We start from the raw sequence: 21,473 nt of genomic DNA, 5'->3' as shown, positions 1-21,473 counted from the left end.
TATATAATACAATTAAATACCTATTTGTGATGACAATAGCATAAATCTAAAGTACATTGTAATACTTGTACAAAATACAATAATATTTAAGCTAATAATATTTAAGTCCGCACTTTGATACTATGTAACGTCCATTGCAACGCGAATAATATATAAAAAAAATCGATAAAAACCCTTCATATTTTTATTCTCTTTATAACATCTTAATAGATTAAAGCACAATTTCTTTCTCCAAATGAAGACTTAAGCCCCACCCGCAAAGTGATAAATAATTTAAATATAACGAAACCACGAGGCAAGTATTAAGTCTTCCGCCCTATTCATGCGAATTCTGTATCAATTACTATTTCCTGGAAATCAATTTAGTATTTATTATAGCGTGTCATTCATATCTGCAAATGTACATTCTACCGTCTGGAGCTTTGATTGAATATAACCTTCCAACTAATACCTCAAAATAATTTCTCTGATTGCAATTCACTAATTGGTGTTCGCTACATAAATAGGGAATTTCGAATATCCGACTAGATACTCATCAAATTCCGCTTTCTAGTTGCATATGGACGCAGTCTAATTAAATTAGTCCCCCAATCAGGAGTTATGCAGAAACGATTTATTTGTGCGTTATGTCGTAGGTATCAATGGTTAGCTACACGAATTGACAGATGTAGTTTTATTTGTGAAATGTAAGGGTTTGTGAAAACGTTCATAAGAACTCGTATTCTATATCACCTCGAACGACGGCCACATATACATGTACATAATATCTACAAGGTTTACAGTGACGTCACAAATATAATGATAACGTAAAACATCTCAGCGGTATTCTTCAAGAATATTATACAAGCCGACTTGATGAAAGATAACTTATTATAATAAGCTACATTTTAACTAACAAAAATATGAGAATGTTCCTAATTCCACTCTCCACTAAATTAAGATATTAGCCTAGCTATATATACTACTCTTGAAGAATGAACATAACAAAATAACGAGCACACGAGGCGACATGTTTGCAGAATATGATAATTGTAATTAGAAAATGACATACAATCATATTGTGAGTAAACAAATCGCTTATATATAGCATAATATAAGTAAATTTTGAAATTTGAATTCGAATATAGTATAATTTAGACGTTATTTCAATTTTGTTATCTAAATCTAGTCGAAATATCAAACAATAATTATGATTCCAGTCAAAGCGTTAACGTTAACATTCACAAGCATATCTGATTTTGGGTTGATCGTCCCAAATAATTACAGTAGCAAAATAATTACATTCAAACACAAAATGCTTAATGATTCACGAACAATGAAACAACACGTACATTTAATATAGAACCAAATAAAAAACTACCTCAGCCATGCTGGAAATTTTATTTAACCCGAGTCGAACTCGATTACTCTTATACAATAAAAAGATATATCAATACTTACTTATAACTAGGGTTAATCATAATCTACGGGTTTTATACGATAACGTTTCAATTTTAGTATTATTTGTAGAATTTTTACCAAAACATTATATTGTAGAAATAATTATTATATGTACCTGCATACTAATTGCTGGTGCAAAATTCTAAGTAAACACCATGTCTGTGCAACTTACGTACAATGTATATATTTTAGAAACTCTGAAAAGATAATAGTCATAATGTATATGTATGTGACAATATTGATCAACATTTTATAATTTATTTAAAAACAAATCTTAGAATAGAGGTGCAACATTTAATAACTATTAACATAGCTTCACATGGGGCCGAAGAATGCTACCAAGCACTTTTTGAAATAGATTATATTCAGATATTATTTATATAATTTAGATTCAGATAAGTCCTTCCTTAATAAACTATAAACATTACATAAAGGTAAAATTCCGTTATGTAAGCACGTTAACATTGTAACTCTAGCACTGTAATCAATTTGAATACCCCAGACCCCTCACTGACTAATATTAAATATATCCATGGTAATAATTAGTCCAGTAAACAGATCGTTCCGTTCAATTAATTCGCTGGCAAAATTCCGAAATCTAAAACATTCATCAAAACGTTACGCACAAATAACATCTATGATTCATTTATTGCTATTAGAATACACGCATATACATTTTCAAAGGTTTTTATGGTATAAAAGTTTAACTCTGTAGACACTTCCTTACTTATCTCATTTTTTTCTTATTATAACTACGAAAAGATATTATAAGACTAAGTATGTGATTTTGCATTGATTCTAGATGTGATGTATTATCGACACGGATGGTAAATGCATTCGAAATAAATAACGATCAAAACTTAACAGCACAATCTCTAGTTAGTAGAGACATAATTAGTGATGTTAGCAAACATTTACCAATAAAATGCTAATTGATTCTGGTTTGTGATGTATTAACAGAAGCCGCCTCTCCACAAATAGTAATTCAACTATCATGCGGTCTGATTGCATTCGTGATGACTACATCATCGCATGAACTAAATTCAACAAATTATGAATATCACATTTAGCCGCCAGGTGAAAATTCCAAAGCGATGCTGAGTCCCTAACATGATATCTGCGGATGAGGTATTATCATTTTTAAATAAATACATTGTTGTATTTCAAGACAATAGACAATAGATTTTTATGCAAAATACTTTATAAATTGAGATTAAAATCCGATTACAAACCTATAAAAGATTTAAACACGAGGCTTAAAGAACACATTGAAATTCATAAAAAACTTCCCAAGTGTAAATTTTAAAAACGCTCATTATCATCACTACAATTTGGATCTGTGTCTATGATTCGCACGGTTTCACCACCGAAACTGACAACCGGTTCTCAGAACTTGTGACTAGCGGCCGCGGGTTGTTCCGGGGGGGTGACGTTCATGCCCATGTTATCGTACGAGAAGTCCAAGGTGGTGTCTTCGGCGGGGTGTCTGTTGCTGACAGCCGTGCTGATCGTCTTCGGTGTGGTTGCACCGAGACTCTTGTCTGTTTGCGTTCTCGTATCCAAATCTCGTACGTTCAGCCTCTTCGGCGGTTCGGGGTTTCGTATCTCTAGCTTCAATTCGGGCTTCGGCTTCGGCATCTCGGCGTGTGGGTTGTGATGTGTAAGATCCGTCGGATACTGCTTTACGCGATTCTGAAATCGTACAATCATTTCTCAATAGAATGGTCTAATAACAAGTATGTTTTTAGATGGGGAAAGGCGCGTTTAGAAAGCAAATTTTATATAAATGTCGAGTCGAGTATACTTCGGCACGAATTCAGCACAGAAAATCTGTGTCAGGAAGCAGCACTGGAGGTACCTTATCGATTTCTGTCATCAATACTCTCCATACACTTTATAAGCGGGCATCACAATTGGATGATGTACCAGATTGGTTGTCCGCTCTAGCATAAAAAAAACACGAAAATGAATACACGTAATTTTGCATACTCATATTTGTGTAGTGGAAGTTGGACATACTTTGTACGGAAGCTTCGCTTACCGTACATAAAAGTTTTCGCATACCTAACCTGACATGGAAAATCAGTTCTAGAGTAATAGCATACTGTGTAGTACTTCGTTTATGCATTTCATACAATGAGTTTTTCCGTAAATCTTCCTCATTCTACTCGCAAGTAATTATACATAGTTACATAATTGCTTTATTAGTTACGCGTCAAGTGTCTTCTCGTCTCTTATACTATGTACGTATAATAAACGAAGCTTATTATCACATAAGCTGATAAGTTATATATAGACGCTCTTTAAGGACTCATTAGTTTTCCATGTTCATCCCTATTTATATTATAAACGCGGAATAAATTCTATGTGTCTGTTTCTACTTCACGTCTTAACAACTGAACCGATTTGGAGAACATTTAGTATCTACATACATTTTATTTATTAATTACTAGCAGCCCGCCCCCGTTTCGCCGGTGTTACATATTTAGCCTGTAGCTTTCCTCAATAAATAGGATATCTAACACTGAAATAATTTTTCAAATCGGACCAGTAGTTCCTAAGATTAGTGCGTTCAAATAAACAAACTATTCAGCTTTAAAATATAAGTATAAATGTGGATCGGATCCCAAGACTATCTACCTTTTTCTTTACTACGGCGAACCCGCTGGTGGAAAGCAAGGAAATAATATAGGAATCACCTTAGATGGCTGAAATTTCTGCTTGATGTACCTCCAAGAAAGCCGACCTCGACATATGATGATGAGCACAAGAAGCAATACCGCGAGGGCCACACCGCTGACTATCAGCGCTGTTTGTGCTTGACGCTGCACACCTTAAACGTATAAATAATATAAATATCACAGGTAACATAGGAATCGCATTCGCATCGCACATATGCAATAGTTAATGAAATGTAGCCCAAGCTCAATATTTTTCGAAATTTATAATAAGTTCAAAAATTCGCATAAAACAATAAATTTATTTCAAAACCATTGCAATTGAAAAAAATGCAATTAGTTAGTTATAAGTCATTATAATCACAAGTTTATGAAAAAATGTCTCTCTTAACCTTGTCAACCACTCAAAGGTACCTGCGAACCTAATGATGTAAAAATACATAAATACACCTAAATATGTACGAGAGAGCAAGCGAAAAAACAAACAGACTTGAACTTCAGCAAAGCAAATTGGTGTCAATTGTTCACTTGACTTAGAAACGTCGTCACCAAGAAAATAAGGGATATTTACGAAAAGTTAGTTGTTCCATTTTTGAAACAATGGCGCGAAAGCAGATCTTATAGTGTTGTTTAAAATTACACGCGATTCACTGATTTTATCGCTCACCAAGTGATCCAATTGTGGATTCCTACTTAGCGAAATAACTTTAGCAGTGGTAGGTACAATAATAAAATTCGCTCGTGCATAAACTTAAATAATAAATATATTGTCGCTTGTATTAATTTTGTCAAAGGTATTCGCAATAAGACATAGATAAACACATTGTTTTCCATAAATTGTACATCTTCACCAATCCTCCAACTACCTCTATTTACATAAATGTGACATAGGCCATGACCTTACCCGTCGGGTTTACATTTTGCAAATAACTAACATACGTTTTGGTAAATTAATTCTAGAACTGGTACACAAAGGCCCTCAAATGACAGTATTGATAAATATCTTCCCAAGTGTTTAGAGCGCAATTGTTATTATTTGGTAACAATGTCAGGCGCAAATTCAAAATTACTTCGTAATATTACAGTGTCCATCAAATTATTGAACTTTGATTGCAGTTTACCTGAATTTCATGCGTCATTATTAAAATAATTGATACTGTACTGCACGCAAATTAATACGTTGTCAAAATTCGCTTGCGTTCATAAATTCGTTAAGCACTTACTGTTTATGTCGGAGGGTGGGGACATCGTTTCCGATCGACGCATGTAGCGCAAATCCAGAAGGTATCCTGCAAGCAAAAACCAGAGTGAAATCCTTTGCTATTTACTCACCGTTCCGTACAGCTCTGTAAATAACGTCCAATCCAAAATAGTTTTAAATATCGCGGTAGAAAACTTGCAGATAAAAATCTACCCGAATTTTCATGTCAATATAGGTACTTACTGTAGGTTACTTTTTAAGTATTTATTATGGAATTTGTGCGATATATATATAACTACATATATATATATATATATATATATATATATATATATATATATATATATATATATATATATATATATATATATATATATATATATATATATATATATATATATATATATATATATATATATATATATATATATATATATATATATATATATATATATATATATATATATATATTCTTTGCTCGGACATTTTATCTTTGCGACTGTTTTTACTGTGTAAATAACATGGCTGCAAAAAACGCTGGCCGCTAAAATCGCCAACATAATATTTCGATTAAAAACCCAGATGAAACTGTAAATACACATAATAACTGCAGTTTGTTTATATGTAGATATATCTAGAGGGGGAATTTACAACTTGCAAAGGGATTAAATGATTCGGTTAAGCGCGAGTCGGAGTCGGGACGCTAAGCGTTCCCTGCAAATAAGCTAAAGAGCATCTGAAAAACTTGGTTACCCATTCAATTCACGACGGTGCTAACACTTGCTTAACCTTGTTTTCTTATTATTTATTATTATTTGTTACATATAAAAACACACAGTCTAACTATCACGGTTCATGATATACAGTTTGATGTCAGACGGACAGACACTTAAACGGACAGTGGAGTCTTATCAACAGAGTCCCGTTATGCCCTTTGGCAACGGAAACCTAAATAGGGAAACGTATATAGATTTTGAAATCTATTCCACAGTGCATGTATAGAGAGAGGAATGTTGGAAGTTGCGCAATTTATAAACAAGAATACTGTTGCATTTGTTTTGTTGCGCACACGAGCGTGGGGCTGTAGCGTGGTGCGCGTGTGTGGGTGCGGACCTGCCGCCAACAGAGCGTGACGCTAACAGGTATTGTTGCACCCTCACCAATGAGCCGTTTCTGTTGTCACGGCCGACACGGTCGCTTCGCTCTCGTGTCGTCGGTTTTATCGTTGGCGTTTGGTGTATATGAGAGGTGGATCTTTTGTTTATGACCCTAGTGATAGCATTTCCTTGGTACGACGCTATTGCTGTATATATTAAATGGTATCATTAATGAGTGTAATAGGTTTCTTCTAAAATGATTATCCCATTTCTTGTCTTTTTTATATGTATATTTTTGATATAGCTATTTATGTGGATGCGAGAACATCATTAAACAATTTAATGTAGAATAGATCGCTGTCAGGGAGTCGCATAATTAATGATTCTATATAGCATAAGTTGATAATTCTAAATGATTTTTGAGAATACTCTTTGAAGAAAATTATAACCGTTATTTATATGAAATAAATAACTAATAACTTCAATATTAAAATAAGTTAACCTTCAGTCTCAATGTGAGAATGGTCTTGCTTGGGATGTTTGACCTGAAATGCATTCTTTTGCTCGGGAGAGAGCAGGATGCATAAACGATTAGAGCAGGATAGATATAATGTAGGCGGTTTGTGGTCACGAAACCAGTTACTGATAAAGACCGTGCGTGAAAATCGACTCTGTAATCTACGCGATAAAGTGCGATATCGTTTATTTAAACTGAAGAAGGCCTCCGCCACAATATTATAAGCTGGAGATAAATATTAGTCATCATTATAACTACTCATTTGAATATTTTGTGAAAAGCTATTATACTTTTCACTACAACGTCAGGTGCATTTTAAACGAAATGCTTTTTATGTACTGGAAAATCGTTACGGAAAAGGTAAGGAATATTAACAAAAATTTAAATGTAAATACTTATCGCAAAATTAATAATAAATAGGTATTCATTAGCCTTTACTCTTTATCTACTGTGATGCTATTTGACTTTCATTTACAAACGATTGCAATTGCGAGGATAATTAAAAGAATGGCATATTAAAGAAGGAAGTAGCGATACTCATTTTTTATATTTATTTTATTGAAATAAACTATTAACGTTAGTAATTATAAGAATTGTTATACGTATTACGAATTGACAACCTTATTTTTGCAGTCGGTGAAAAATGCGTACAACCCACAAGTCACAACGGCCCGGAGATGTATATTTTATTAACTCTAATGAAGCTTGCAACTGGAAAATACGCTTTACAAAGTCTTCTTAGTTTTATATTACGAAAAAGTCTTCAATATTTTCCCTACATCAGCGGACTACCACAGCTTCTACATTCACAGGAATAATCATATCAGTCATTTTATGAGTATACGCAAGATGCAAATCTAATAAATTTTCTCAATTTTATTTGTATAATTATCAATTCATTATTAAACAATCCACAACAAACAAGAACAAAACCGATTCAATTAAATGTGGATAATATAGAGCTAATTGATTTACCATTAAGGATACGCGCATGCTTCATGAAACCTCAGCAAGGCATTAAACATCAAGATACTAATAACTATAATCTTTAATAACAAACCTTGGCATTCCTTAATGCAAAGACCATTATCGAAGTTATGGTGCGTTTTGTTGCACACCACGTCGCAGGGTGCACATCTGTTGGTCTCCGGGGAGCAGTATTCGTCTAGCTGGCATGTCAACTGTCCGCAGCGGATTCCGTCAAGCGTGAGCTGGGCTGACGCGGCGCCAGCCACCACGAGCATACAGGCCAAACGTGACATGGTCCTGTAAAAAAATGCACCTATAGAGTGGTTGAAGGATACTTTAAATGATATTGAGGATATGTAGGGTGTCATGGACTCAGTAGAGTATATTCACAAGGAAATTTAATGTATTTAATACACTACGAATGCATTTAGTATGTACCTAACGCGAATGAAGTAAGGCTTTCAAAAAATAAGTGAGAGTAACTAATTGAAATTTGTGAGTAAACCTTAAAACCGTTTATAACGAACTTTTCTTAAATCTTAATTTTCATAAATTTTAACACACACAATCGAAAATTTAACATCGATACGCACTATGCAGCATTCCTTTAACTTCAAACTCGTTTTACATATGATGATGTAATATATTATACTAAAGGCTACGCGAAGGAGTTATTCACTTCAAGCTAAGTTTCATTAAAATCAGTAAAAAGCTTATATGGGGATGAACAAATTATAAAATAGGTATTATCTTTAAAAATTAAATTAATTTACTTTATCTCCATACTTAAAATCACAAAATATTTCCAAGAAAACGACACATGCATACCTTCAATACATGCTACTATTATATTCGGATTATTATTCTCACGAAATAAAATATGAATGTGTAAAATCTGAAATGCAGTACCCTACATCCTTTTTTATCCGTTATACTATTCCATAGCTGGAAAACATCGTGTATCTTGTTTGAGTTACCGCCATATGTCACAAAGTAGACACAGTTAAGTAAGCATGAGTCATCCCGCAGGTAGAATGGCGACAGGTTCATATTTGTGTTCCAACAAAAGGGTCCCGAAGCCTTTTCAAATGGTTATGTTCGATGGATCCAAACCCGGCTTTTTTACAAACTTTTTTTTGTATTTAAACCACAGGTCCACTAAAAGGTGCTAAGCATTATTAACATCTATTAATATAATTCCGTTTCGTAACCGCTTTGAAAGCGGATAATTCTTTCATGTGAAAACGGTTTGAATTCTTAATGAAGTGACTCATCGCTTGGTGTATTTATTACGTATGTTGATGCCTCTTACGTTTGAAACAAAACGTTTATATTATTAATCTTTAATATGACATCGGTATTAAAAAACATACATTTCTGTTTTAAATATACACACCGCTAATATAAATCAATGTTTTTATCAAAACTAAAAATTAATGTTTTTTTATTTTTATGTACGTACAAACCGAAACGGAACCAAACATCAATTAGGTTTCAAATGTATTTTTCAACAGATTTGATGATTGTTAGATTAATATATTGATTACAAATTAAAAACCTCGCTCCAACAAAAAGCTCTACTGCGTAGTAGCCAGAAGGTACTTAGAAGGAGTTACGTATAAAATGACATGATTCCACTCACCTATTTGTTAAAATGATAATGGCACATATAAAACAAATAAAACTTAACACTTATTCAAGGAGGGAACATTGGTTCGAAGTAAACAGTCTTTTTAGTCATGATTGTAAGTAAGAGCATAGTGTTTGGACTACTGTTATAGTTTCTTTTGCAGTTGCTAGGCAACCAGGAATAGACTTTACGAATAATATAATGGAATGTATAGTGGGAGACGTTTATATTATATTATTATTATTTAATCTGGCGATAAATATTATCCTTACTTCTTATTATATTAGTTTGATTACTACAGTATTGAAGTGTACCTATTTAATACCATAAATATACATACGTATAAAATACGATGTATATTTATGTTTATGCGATTTCAATAAAATATTGATCTCGTAAAAAAGTAGATAATATATTTAGTACCAGATTTAGACCATTTCGAATTCAACATCACTGCCCTTCTGAGTTTAAATAAAAAAATATATAAATTTTGCACTGTGGAGAATACCTAAGGTCCCGGGGAAGGGGCCCTCTGTTATCGGTCTCCCACTACAATAGTGGACTACCGACTAAACTCCAATGTGTTCCGTCGAGTCGCTTTAATTAGGGGTACACGTTAGAATCTGCTGTACTTACTAACTAACACATAAAGTAACACTTAATATTATTTTTTCATAAAATATTAACACGATTTTATTCCTGTAGTAGTTGCTGAGGTATGTAACTGGTAATATGACGTAATCGAATGTTTATCATATTTTTTTTTAAATCTAAACGTGTCAAGACAATGACGAATCACAGCGGATTACCTTGAGATCATTGCGTAGAACATGTATGGCAATTTAACCTAAATATTTACTAATACCTACTAACGGATATTAGAACGATATTTTTCTTTTTATGTATCCTCAATGAGAATTTTAATATTAAAGCGAAGACTATGATATTATAAAAGCCATAAGTCTGGTATGTATTGTCGATGTGCAAATTTCATTTCTTACCTAAGTTATAGAATAAAGTATAATACATAGTGCATATTTTTATTAGTAAAGAAATAAAAAAAAAAATACTTAGCATTGTGTTTTCGACACATTCAAATATCAAAAATTACCTTCCCGTCAACAATTTACCGTGAAAGTCAATTAAAAGGGATTTACGTGTTAATTTATAAGGGAGTACGTACAATATTAAGGGCTTAATAACCCTAAAATTTTGTGCACTACGAAATAATAACTTTCGTCAAACATCAATGGTATTAGGCGAAGTGAACTTTCCTCTATAATTGTCGGTTTCACCACCTAAGTATTTAATCTTCTTACGCGTCGCAGGTACAGACCCCAATGGCAACTACTGGTATTAAATTAATAACTGAACACTGCTTCACGAGGAGATTTCAATATTTGCTACAAATTGTACATTTGAATACCAATTAATTAGTGTAATACGTCATCTTTTTCAATAACAAAGTTGTGTTATTGAGTATACCAAGATCTAGAAATATATACAAATTGGTATTAGATACGAAAACAATGGTACTAACAACCGTCTATGTGCAGAGAATGTAACACACGAGTATAAAATGATTTCGATGCATTTTACCTAGTGTACCTTTGAAAGAGCGAATCTTAGCTGCGGAATATGGCCATCTATTGTTTCATACTTACGTGTTCCGAATATGGGAGGGGACATCCCACTGTATAATTAAATTGCCAGACTCTTGATTTTCAAAGCTATGCAAATTTGCGTGCAATAGCTGCATATTGGGGATCATTGGTATGGAATTTATTGGTACGGTATGGTGGTCGGCCATTGTGCAGTGATTTAACTGTTTTATTGATTTGATTGTTATAGAAAATATATAACTGGGCATGTTCGACAAGAGACATATTTTATTTGGAACACATGAGATGCATCTCATGTGCATGACAGTTTATATAAACTAATATTATAAAGAGAAAACATTTGTACTTTTGATAACATGTATTGTAATTTTGGATAAAAACTTATGGATCGATTTCAAAAATTATTTCACCTTTAGAAAACTGCATCTTCACTGAGTGACATAGGCTATACAGGCATACATAATATGTATTTATTATATAAGTCTCCTAATCGAAAAAAAAAGATATCATTGAAATACTTTTGTATAATGGCAATGTTAATTAATAGTAACATAAATTTACTAAAATGGTAAGCACCAAAAATTGTTAGACGTTGGTGAGAGATATAATATGGAAAAGAAACTGATACGAAATTTCGACGCTCGCTAATTTACTAAGTAGCATTACCAACACTAAATATTATAAAGAACAGTTACTATGAGCATAACCAAAAACAATCCAAATCAAACTACAATAATGAACCTTAACTCTTCGAGGGATGTGTCAATCTTCTCTAATTTCACTAAAGCGCTGATGACACACGAAAGCAGTCAATGCTAGGCGTTCTGAATGACAGTCACATATTTATTGTTTTCGTTTCATTAGTATGCAAGCGAGGCTCTGACGGTCTTAAGGCTCTATGTCACCCTCTTCATAGCGCGTTTATAATGTTACCTCCTGCCAGGCTTGTGCAGAAATATGTTTACTCACGTAAACATTAGAAATCATGATTTTAAAGCTACGTATGTCAGTAATATGAAAAATAAAAGCTTTGAAATCGGTAGGTAAGGTAGAGATACCTACCTCACTCACATTGTAAAGTTAGGCAATTGTGAGTCTATACTAAAAATACGAAGCTGAACAGTTTGTTTGTTGGTCCGCGCTAATCTCAGGAACTATTGGACGGTTTCATAAAATATTTTAAGGTTAGATATGTACATGATCCCTGCCATAGGCAAAGAATATGCACGACGGGAAAAGCCGCGGTGGGCCGTTAGTGTGCAATAATTTAAACAGATTTCCAAATTATGTAACATGTGAACAAAAAGGAGGTGGTTATCTCAATTTCTGAGAAATTTAGAAAATAAGTCCTTTTATATTCTGCGCAACTATAACCACAAGAGCAGTAAGAAATATTTTCTCTATGTGGTCGCCCGTCAATTTTTAATATATCATTATTCCATAATAGCATACGTTTGGTGAAATTTTGTGTAGCTATGTGAGAGCCTGTAGTCCGGATGCAATTGGAATACACTATTCTGGTCCGGATATTACGAGCCGAGCCGAAGTGCCTCAAACAGTGTTTGCTCTGCCTACCTGCTAACGGAATTGCCAGATATACACAAACTTTCGTGTTTATCAATTGATCACAATCGCTTGTTGTTTTACTGAAAACGGGAACCTTTTCAATTCGCACGGCTGTTTGTTTTGCGGCAATATTCTAGAGACCGTTACATCGAAGAAATCGTCCCCTGAATTGTGATCTTGCTGAAGCAACATTTTGCAAAATTTGTGAATTCCTCAATACAATTTTTTAAATATGGGTTGTACATTTTTTTGTATCGGTTAGAATCGCAAGATATAATGTGACAGTTGCTTAAGTTTCCATCTGTTTTTAACGCTACAAGCTGGATAAATCCAGGATAATTTCTCAATTTGTAATCTAGTCTAAATAAAATAAAATTTGAATAAAGTTAGTATAAATGAATGGCCTATAATAATATCTCATTTCTCAAATTATAACATACTATGGCGAAAGCCGATTTGCTTCTTACATATCTACTATACAGTTAATACAACGAAAATCAGTGGATAACCTTTATCAAAACTTGAGCAGTCGTCCACTCAATGAGCAAGAGATGAGCTGACGCTATGACCCCATTACCAACCCTTTGTTATTAGCTAAGTCACTATTCAGTTAAATTCCATATTTCTAACAGTTATCGCAAGCGTAGGTATATCGTATAAGAAGATGTATATATACCTACCTATCTAGACTAACATCAATCGAGTAATTGCACTATTATTGTGAATATTGTTTTACGTTACACTCGATAATTAACAGAGTTTAAAGAAGTGTATATCGTGAATACGTGCTACAAATGGCGTTCGTAATATTTTTAAATAGTGAGCACTTAGGTACATACCCATTAAAGTGTTAAAACTCAAATCTGTTCGAAATTAAATTCACTTCAGTTTTAAAGTGATATTGACATATTATAGCTTTCTACATTTTTCCCGGAATAGTACTGTCAACGAAATGCATTACATTTTACATGCCTTGCGTTATGTGCGTATATATGTGCGTACTACAGCGCAGAGATGCATAGAATTTCACTAGTTTGGGCAGAAATTAACTTAGTAGTTTTAAAACACCGTGTTTCGTTAATTAACTAACGAAAATACGCAATGGACAAAATAACGCTTGGTTGACCTTGCATTTAGGTATTTAGGATTCATGTCTTTACTCCAGTGTCCGGATATTGCCCTGCCAGTCGCAAACGTCTCCGTGTTTGCCTTGTCACTTCATTAAAGGAATTCATAGAACACAATACAATCAAATACAGGTTTAGGTAGTGCTTAATCGTACTTTGTATATGAGTGTTTTACAATTTATTCTGTACAATATTTTGAATAAAGTCTTGCCCTACGGTATAAAAACTGTTGACCAGGGAAATGACCGAAAGTAAACTTCATAAATTTTCTGTCTGTTTAGTCAAATAACTCAAAAGCAGTCCTCAATAAATCTTAAAGCAACCACAAAATTACAAAAACTTATGTCCTTATATTTAGTTATTTTCATTAGAAATAGGTTAATCTACGTTGTTGGTACAATTAGGTAGGTATATTAGTATATACGTTCTGATCTAACTTGTCAAGTATTATAACGAACGATAACACTAAGTTTCACACACTACTAACGCGTTGGGTGTTTACAGACAGTCCTTATCACATGTCATTAAAAACCATCTGTCATTAAAGCAACTAACAGGTACCTAATTGTTACACATGTCGCGATCAAATCGCCGAGTTTGTATACATCTACAGAGAAGTCATTGGTGTGTCTTGGTTCATTGGAGATGTCTACGGTTCCACACATCATTAATTAGCTTTTTAGTTCGTCGTTGAATGTCTGATGCCTTTACAACTCTATAGCGCTAGTAAATTGAGGCAGTAATTAATGGATGTGATGAGAATCATTGGTACATTATAAAGTGTCTATTAATTAATTATTTTACTTCAACAATTTGCAATAACAGTCTTAAGTAGCTCTTTGGCTGATGGTATGTATTAATATGTTTATGACGGTCCCTGTTAAAGAAATATGTATTTCGACCATTAAAAATAAGTTATAATACGGGACTGTAGGTAGGTACATCTACATAATAACACTCGGACTAGATAGCTCTATCTTATTATTATCTTATTCGATAGAAATTTCAGAATAATAATACATAGACAATCGGAAATAGAAAAATAACGATAAGACAGTGCTTTAAAACCTTTTTTTTAAGGTCACGACCCTCAGCCTGAAAAACACTGCCTTAAGTCAATGTAATTTTGTAAAACTTGGTGGACGTGTAACAACATAAAATGAATCATTTACCCACTTAATGATATTGATAATTATGTGTAACTTTCTCAAAAACTGTAATTGTTTTATAAGTACTTTAATCGATTCCTAAAACGGTTGCCTGGAATATATCATTATTAAGCCTAGGTACCTAATGAAACATTTTTAATTTTTGTCACTTTCTGTGAGGTAAATTGCGCAAATACATTTCCTAGATGCAGTGTTCATGGTATCGATTTAAATAATTGCATTGAGACTTTTTAGTTAACGGGTAACTTTATCAAATCTATCCCATTCAATGGAAGATATCTGTTCCGCCTCCACTTCATCCGAGCAGACATATTTGTAAAACATTCAACTCTTGCAAATTTTTAAACAACTCCACGATACAACGGACAACTAGTATACTCGCTTTAAAAAAATTGCGCCGAGCGGAGACAAATCCAACAAAACAAAAATTGTAACTAACACGACTTTATAATTTGTTACATATAGAAAGAAGATAGATATAGAGATATAAATATGAAAAATATGAAAAATTAATCTGACATTCAATCTTTAACTTCTTCGCAGTAGCTGAATGGTACGTTATGATAAAATAGTTTTAATAAATATAAAACACAGAATCCTTTTGCAATAAACAACGCTTATCATGTTTCCATGAACTGAAAGATGATATGAAAAATAAGCACTGGAAAATTCTTAGAATTTGCATCAAACAGGTAGCTAGGTAGGCGTCTAGGAAAATGTTTTCAAAGTAAAACATGCAAATTACAAGGGAATCTTCTGTCTGTTTACGATTCATTTTCTATAAAATGCATTTTATATTTATAAAGCCGTTCTCAGGAATTCTCTTCTTTCAAAGGACACAGTTTGTTTATTATATTGTTTGATGTTAAGTAAATTGGAATCAGCTTGCCTTATACCCAACTCATACCTGTTCTCTGTGTAGGTATATACCTAATAGGTCCTACTGAAAAACAGCAATACTACGTACACGAAATCACTGAAAATTATTTGCTAGTCGTTTTAAATATAATATTTTATCGTCGAAAAGTACCTTTAATTATGTTTTGTGTTCATTAAATTCGTAACCGGTTATTCGTAGATTACGCTCCTCGCTGATTCATAGGTAAATGCCAGAAAATTATTTCCTTGGTTTTAAGTCAAAAATGTTTTTTACTCCTAAATTTAACCTATCCACTATAATATTATAGGAACTTAAAGATATAAGCATATTAATTAAATTTATCATTCTTTATGTTTGTGGTAGCTATCAGAGAAAGATAAACCCGTTGCCCAACTACCTATTTTATAGCTATCGTACTAGCTATAGTTTATTTCGCTTAACTGGGGAACCCTAAATACCGCAAACGTTCACAATGGCCCCGGCGCTTAAACCCCTCTCTATTATGCACCTTTGTCGCTTCTTTCTTTTATTTGTAATTGCTGTAATATAAATGAACAATATCTTTTCGGTGAAGTCAATTGTTGAAGAAGCGAAGTGTGGCGCTTGAAGATTTTTTATATTAAAGGTACGATTAGTCATAGGAAAAATATGCAGGGAAAAACTGTTAGATCACGGTACGTGACTGAGCCACGTGATATCGCGATCTTTGAAATAATGAAAATATCACTTAAAATTTTCAATCAAAAGCTGGCGCATTCAATAATGTACCTAAATCCCATTCGTAAAATATAGGTAAGTCGCAGTTGCAGTAGTCGCTTTCTAAAACAAGTGACTCTTATATAGATTAAATTATGACGTGATAAGAAATAAGGTTTTGTTAGCGCATAGCTCATGAAAACTTTATCAACAATTCTATAAAAAAATAAAAACCATTGCTGATAACTTACGTTACTAGATTGTCATTTCGTCGTCAGTATTGTAAACACACACCAGGCACTTTCTAAAAAATGGTAACTGACTCGAAGCCTTCACAGGCTCGACGGCTAAACGCGAAGGTGGGAGACGGAATGTGACTCTTGCGCAGGTAACACTACCTCGATGTTAGTGGGGGCTGTGTGAGTGAATGTTGCTACAGTGTACATAATTGCTGATAGCTTCAATGTGTGTGTGGCGCTCGAACGACACGTACAGACGTACACAGAATAAGTTAATAATTTTTGTTATAAGCGATAAAAAGAAATAAATTATTATTATATTGACACATATAGGCTTAATGTGATTTTTAATTGAAATTCATTTCACAGACAAAAGCTGTAGAAAATAAATATTTTGTAGATGTGTTACGCTCAGTTTTTTTCTAGTAGCTAGATACATTGTTTTAAGTTGATAATAAATAAACGCGTCATGGCATTTCTTCATTACCACAATAACACATCGACACAGGTTATTACCTGTATACCTAGTATTATATTTAACTAGCTGTGACCCGCGGTTGAAACCGCGTAAGCGTGCTGCGTAACCGTATCCCGTAGGAATATCGGTATACAAAGTGCCTATGTGTTATTATAGTTGTCCAGCTATCTACGAAGCAAAATAGTATTGTTATTCACCAATAGATGTCAGGAAAAAAAACACGAATAAAACACGAATATGACATTATTTCAGTTGTCCAGCTATCTACGAAGCAAAATAGTATTACTATTCACCAATAGATGTCAGGAAAAAAAAACACGAATAAAACATGAATATGACATTTTCTAAAAAAAAATCCTAGCTAAATCGATTTATCGCCCCCGAAACCCCCTGTATACTAAATTTCATGAAAATCGTTGGAGCCGATTCCGAGATTCCAATTATATATATATATATATATATATATACAAGAATTGCTCGTTTAAAGGTATAAGATACTAGGTATATACTACCGACTTAAACGTTTTCATTAGAGCCTTAAAACACGAAGGCCCATATCCTTTTCCTTCCCCTTCCCAGTCCTTTCCTTCATTCCTTTATCCTAATCCCTTCTTAATCCCTTCCCAATTTAAAGTTGGCAATCCATTTGTAGAGGCGTAAGGTCTGCAATCGACCTTACGCCTCTACAAATGTCCATGGGCGGTGGTAGCGCTTACCATCAGGCGTCCCACCAGCTCCATTGCCGACTGTGACATAAAAAAAAAACGGATTTGATCTTAATGTGGATTGTTTACTGTATCCAGAACGCGCTGTGAGCTATTTTTTCTCTAAATGAGATTTCAGTCTTTGAGCGTATTAGATACACATCGTAATGTATATATCTAACTAGTTAGATGTATCTATCTAAGATACCTATATGTTTATTATTTTATCATCACGTGTAATTATTTAAATATTTTATGCTTCTAATAAAAATATAATGTATAGTACAAATCATATATAGAGCTGAAGATTTTGTTCGAAAGCTCTAATCTGAATTAAGGCAAAAATTATTATTTTAGTGTTGTATAGTTAATTTATTGTAAGGGACATCGTGTATGACGTGAGTGAAACCACGGGGCCCAGTTAGTTATTGTATATATCGCTAATAATAATATATTTGCATAACACATGTATTGTGAATTCCACTCTTTTACGCTACCCAACTGATTCGCGCTTCTAAATTTGTTCTTCTCATAAAATATTTTTGAAAGAGTAAATGCTATGCAATATAGACCCCAAACGACGCGTGACAGTTATTTTTTGTTTGTCTGTTTGTTTGTACGTTAATTACGTTAATACCAATAGGCTAATTTTGTCTAAATTCTACACAATGATAGAACAATATTATGCTGAACTTGTAGGCTATATTTTATTTGAAAAATTACTTTTTTAAGGGCTATCTCTATATGTAACCGGGGGATAGAAAAAATTTCTTTGCAAATCGCGAATTTGCAATTAAAAGACCTCAATTAAAAACCTACTTCTTCGAAGTCATGGGTCACTGTATAGGTATATTTGATAACATTTTACACGTACACAATAACATCGACTTACATACAAAAGTAGGAATTCGACATAGTTATGAAAAGAAATAAAATTGTAATGCCTGTTTTAGTAAAGTAAAAAATTCATTTATGGGACAAGGTATACGCTTATATAATAGAATTCCTCATAGTATTAAATCGTATAGTAGTGCTAAATTCAAAAACTATATTAAAAACGTACTAGTTCAGTTAATGAATATATGGAAGATGACAATCCATGGAATGTTGTCGCTTAAGAACCACAGGTCAGTTAATTGGCATCGTTGTTATGTACATGTTACATATTATGTAGAATTAAAATGTAAAATTTATATTATTTTAAAAGAGCAACTAAAGAGTTTCTTGCCGGCTCTTCTTTGTATAAACTGCCTTCCGAACCGGTGGTAATTGTTATAACCATGTAATATGACGATTCAAAAGTGCTTGTATAGGAAGTCTAGTTGAATGAATAAATGTTTGAGTTTGAGTTGTTATCCACACGAGCATATTGCTAGTTATGATCAAACATTATAAGCAGATATAATAATAAACTAATTACCAAAAAATAAAAAATTAAGCATTCCTACAAAAAGTATTATGGTCCTGTGTATTTGTATAAAAGTAAGAACAGGTGGTAAATTTGAGTTCAATAAAAGGAGTCTCAAAGGTGAATTTTCGACAGTTTCTATTTAGTTTTTGAGTCATCGTTACTGCTTATATTATTGTACCTAACTACTAAATTTCTATATACTCAAGTACCTTACAGAGTGCAGCGCTTTAATAACAAATAAGTCTTCTCTTGGTTGGAATTGTATACGAAACCTTCTCGTTAAACTATAGCGTTTCCGCCATCGGCTCCACCCGCACGGTCGTGGAAAATCTAATGGGAATTAATTTTTTATATCCCCAGACACCAAAACCATATCATAAAATCCCCGCGTAGCGACGTGAAAGAAAAACAATCGAACAAACACATTTATGCTTTTATAATGTGAATAGTACAAGAAGCAAGTTATAAAGGCGAAACTTAAATCCATAGCTACATGAAAAAATGATATTGACTACCAACGTCATGCTATTTTTAGTTAGTGTTCAACTAACATTTTATAGCAATAGCTTAGCACAAAAATATTTACTACACTCGCAGAAACTGCTCAACTTTAAAGTCATATTAAAGAAATACTACTTTTTATCGAGTAGAATACACGTATAAAATGCTGATAACAATGAGGATTTAAGCAATACCAACGGTAGCACTCGGTGACCACGTACAATATATACAACAGTTAAAGAATTTTTAACGTCGGTCCAGAGTTCCAGAAGGTAACGCGTTCAAAGAAGCAACCTTTAAGGCTTTATGTCATTATAGATATAAATTATATTATCTCTTCGTGTTATAATATCTACATATAAGTCGTTTTTCGTTACGTAAACGAATGCATTAAAATATAATCATAAATTTAATTGTTTAAAAATGATACTTAAAATTAAATGCGCTATAGGCATATAAAATTGTTTTACGGTTTTATTTTGCGACTTTAATAACAGACGACATCTTTTCTCATTAATTTTAGAATCTATTAAAGTATAATATATTCATGATAAAGGTAAATAAATAAAAAATTTAACTTTTATATGATTTAATTTCGTTCAAGTTGCCTTTAAGACATTTTATCCTAGAGCTGTAAATAGAATTAAAAAGAAAGAAAGAAGAAAGAAAGAAACATTTATTTATCAGGGACAGCACAACACACCAATGATAGAAATTATACAAATAAAAAGCAGGAAATAGATACAATTACACAACAAATATATAAAATTACACAAACGAAGAAGACCAGCATCAGATATGAGGAGTGTGTCATAACGATCCTGACAAAAAGGAAACAACTCAGCCTATACTGTAATGTTAAGAACATTGACAGCGCTGTTTTTCAGTGTCCCCTTTATGAGCTAAGGTTTTGAGTGGCGACGCAATGGGTAACAGAAAAAATAAATAAATAAATAAAAAAGACATAATAAACTTACTAAAACGATCACATTTTAATTGCAATAAAGGGCCAATAAATAAATAATTATATAAGTTAATAATATTGCTACGTATACATTAAATAAAAAATAAAAATAATAATTCATTAATATTCATACACATTAGAAAATAAATAATAAAATTATGTTATAAAGTTATATAAAATCTTAAACTACCACTAAATCTGGATTTGCTGAGCCAATAATAAGTGTTTAGAATTATATTTAAAACTGTGAACCGTTCGTAGGTTACGCAACGGTGGTGGCAAATTGTTCCAGCATTTAGTGGCGTTATATTTAAAGCTTCCTCTAAAACAAGCAGAGTGGTGTTTCGGAACAAGGAGTTTTAGTGTTTTGCTCACTGCTACAAGCAAGCTTTACAAACAGATATTGAGGCGATCCTGTCTTAACAACACCAAAAAGAAGAGACGCAAAGTGAAGGCGCCTGCGGTGCTCCATATTTAGAGTTCGGGCTTTATTAAGAAATGGCGTGATGTGTTCCCTTGGTGGTACATCCCAGCAAAACCGCGCACAAGCATTCTGGACTCGTTGGATAATACGTTTTGTACGA

The 21,473-nt window shown here is 33.0% G+C and overlaps 1 protein-coding gene across 1 annotated transcript; it reads right to left on the bottom strand.

Annotated features, from left to right (window-relative positions):
• Positions 1-1,826: 1,826 nt before the first annotated feature.
• LOC119835779 (protein grindelwald) lies at positions 1,827-16,998 on the bottom strand. The gene is made up of 5 exons (XM_038360768.1): positions 16,844-16,998; positions 7,994-8,199; positions 5,342-5,407; positions 4,140-4,273; positions 1,827-3,132 (listed from the first exon to the last, which is right to left on the bottom strand). Exons 2-5 carry the CDS (start codon positions 8,193-8,195, stop codon positions 2,827-2,829), a joined length of 708 nt encoding a protein of 235 aa, XP_038216696.1. The 5' UTR covers positions 8,196-8,199; positions 16,844-16,998; the 3' UTR covers positions 1,827-2,826.
• Positions 16,999-21,473: the final 4,475 nt, after the last annotated feature.

The sequence above is a fragment of the Zerene cesonia genome, chromosome Z, assembly GCF_012273895.1.
Source record: "Zerene cesonia ecotype Mississippi chromosome Z, Zerene_cesonia_1.1, whole genome shotgun sequence".
In the NCBI taxonomy this organism is placed as follows: Eukaryota; Metazoa; Arthropoda; class Insecta; order Lepidoptera; family Pieridae; genus Zerene; species Zerene cesonia.
The sequence above is the reverse complement of the archived record's forward strand: the minus strand, read 5'-3'. Positions and strand labels throughout refer to the sequence as shown.

Coding starts and splice junctions, on each gene's coding strand:
- LOC119835779 (XM_038360768.1), bottom strand. CDS start 8,195: ATGTCACGTTTGGCCTGTATGCTCGTGGTGGCTGGCGCCGCGTCAGCC. Junction 5,408..7,993: donor TTGCATTAAGGAATGCCAAG/GTTTGTTATTAA, acceptor TTTTGCTTGCAG/GATACCTTCTGGATTTGCGC. Junction 4,274..5,341: donor CCCACCCTCCGACATAAACA/GTAAGTGCTTAA, acceptor TATACGTTTAAG/GTGTGCAGCGTCAAGCACAA.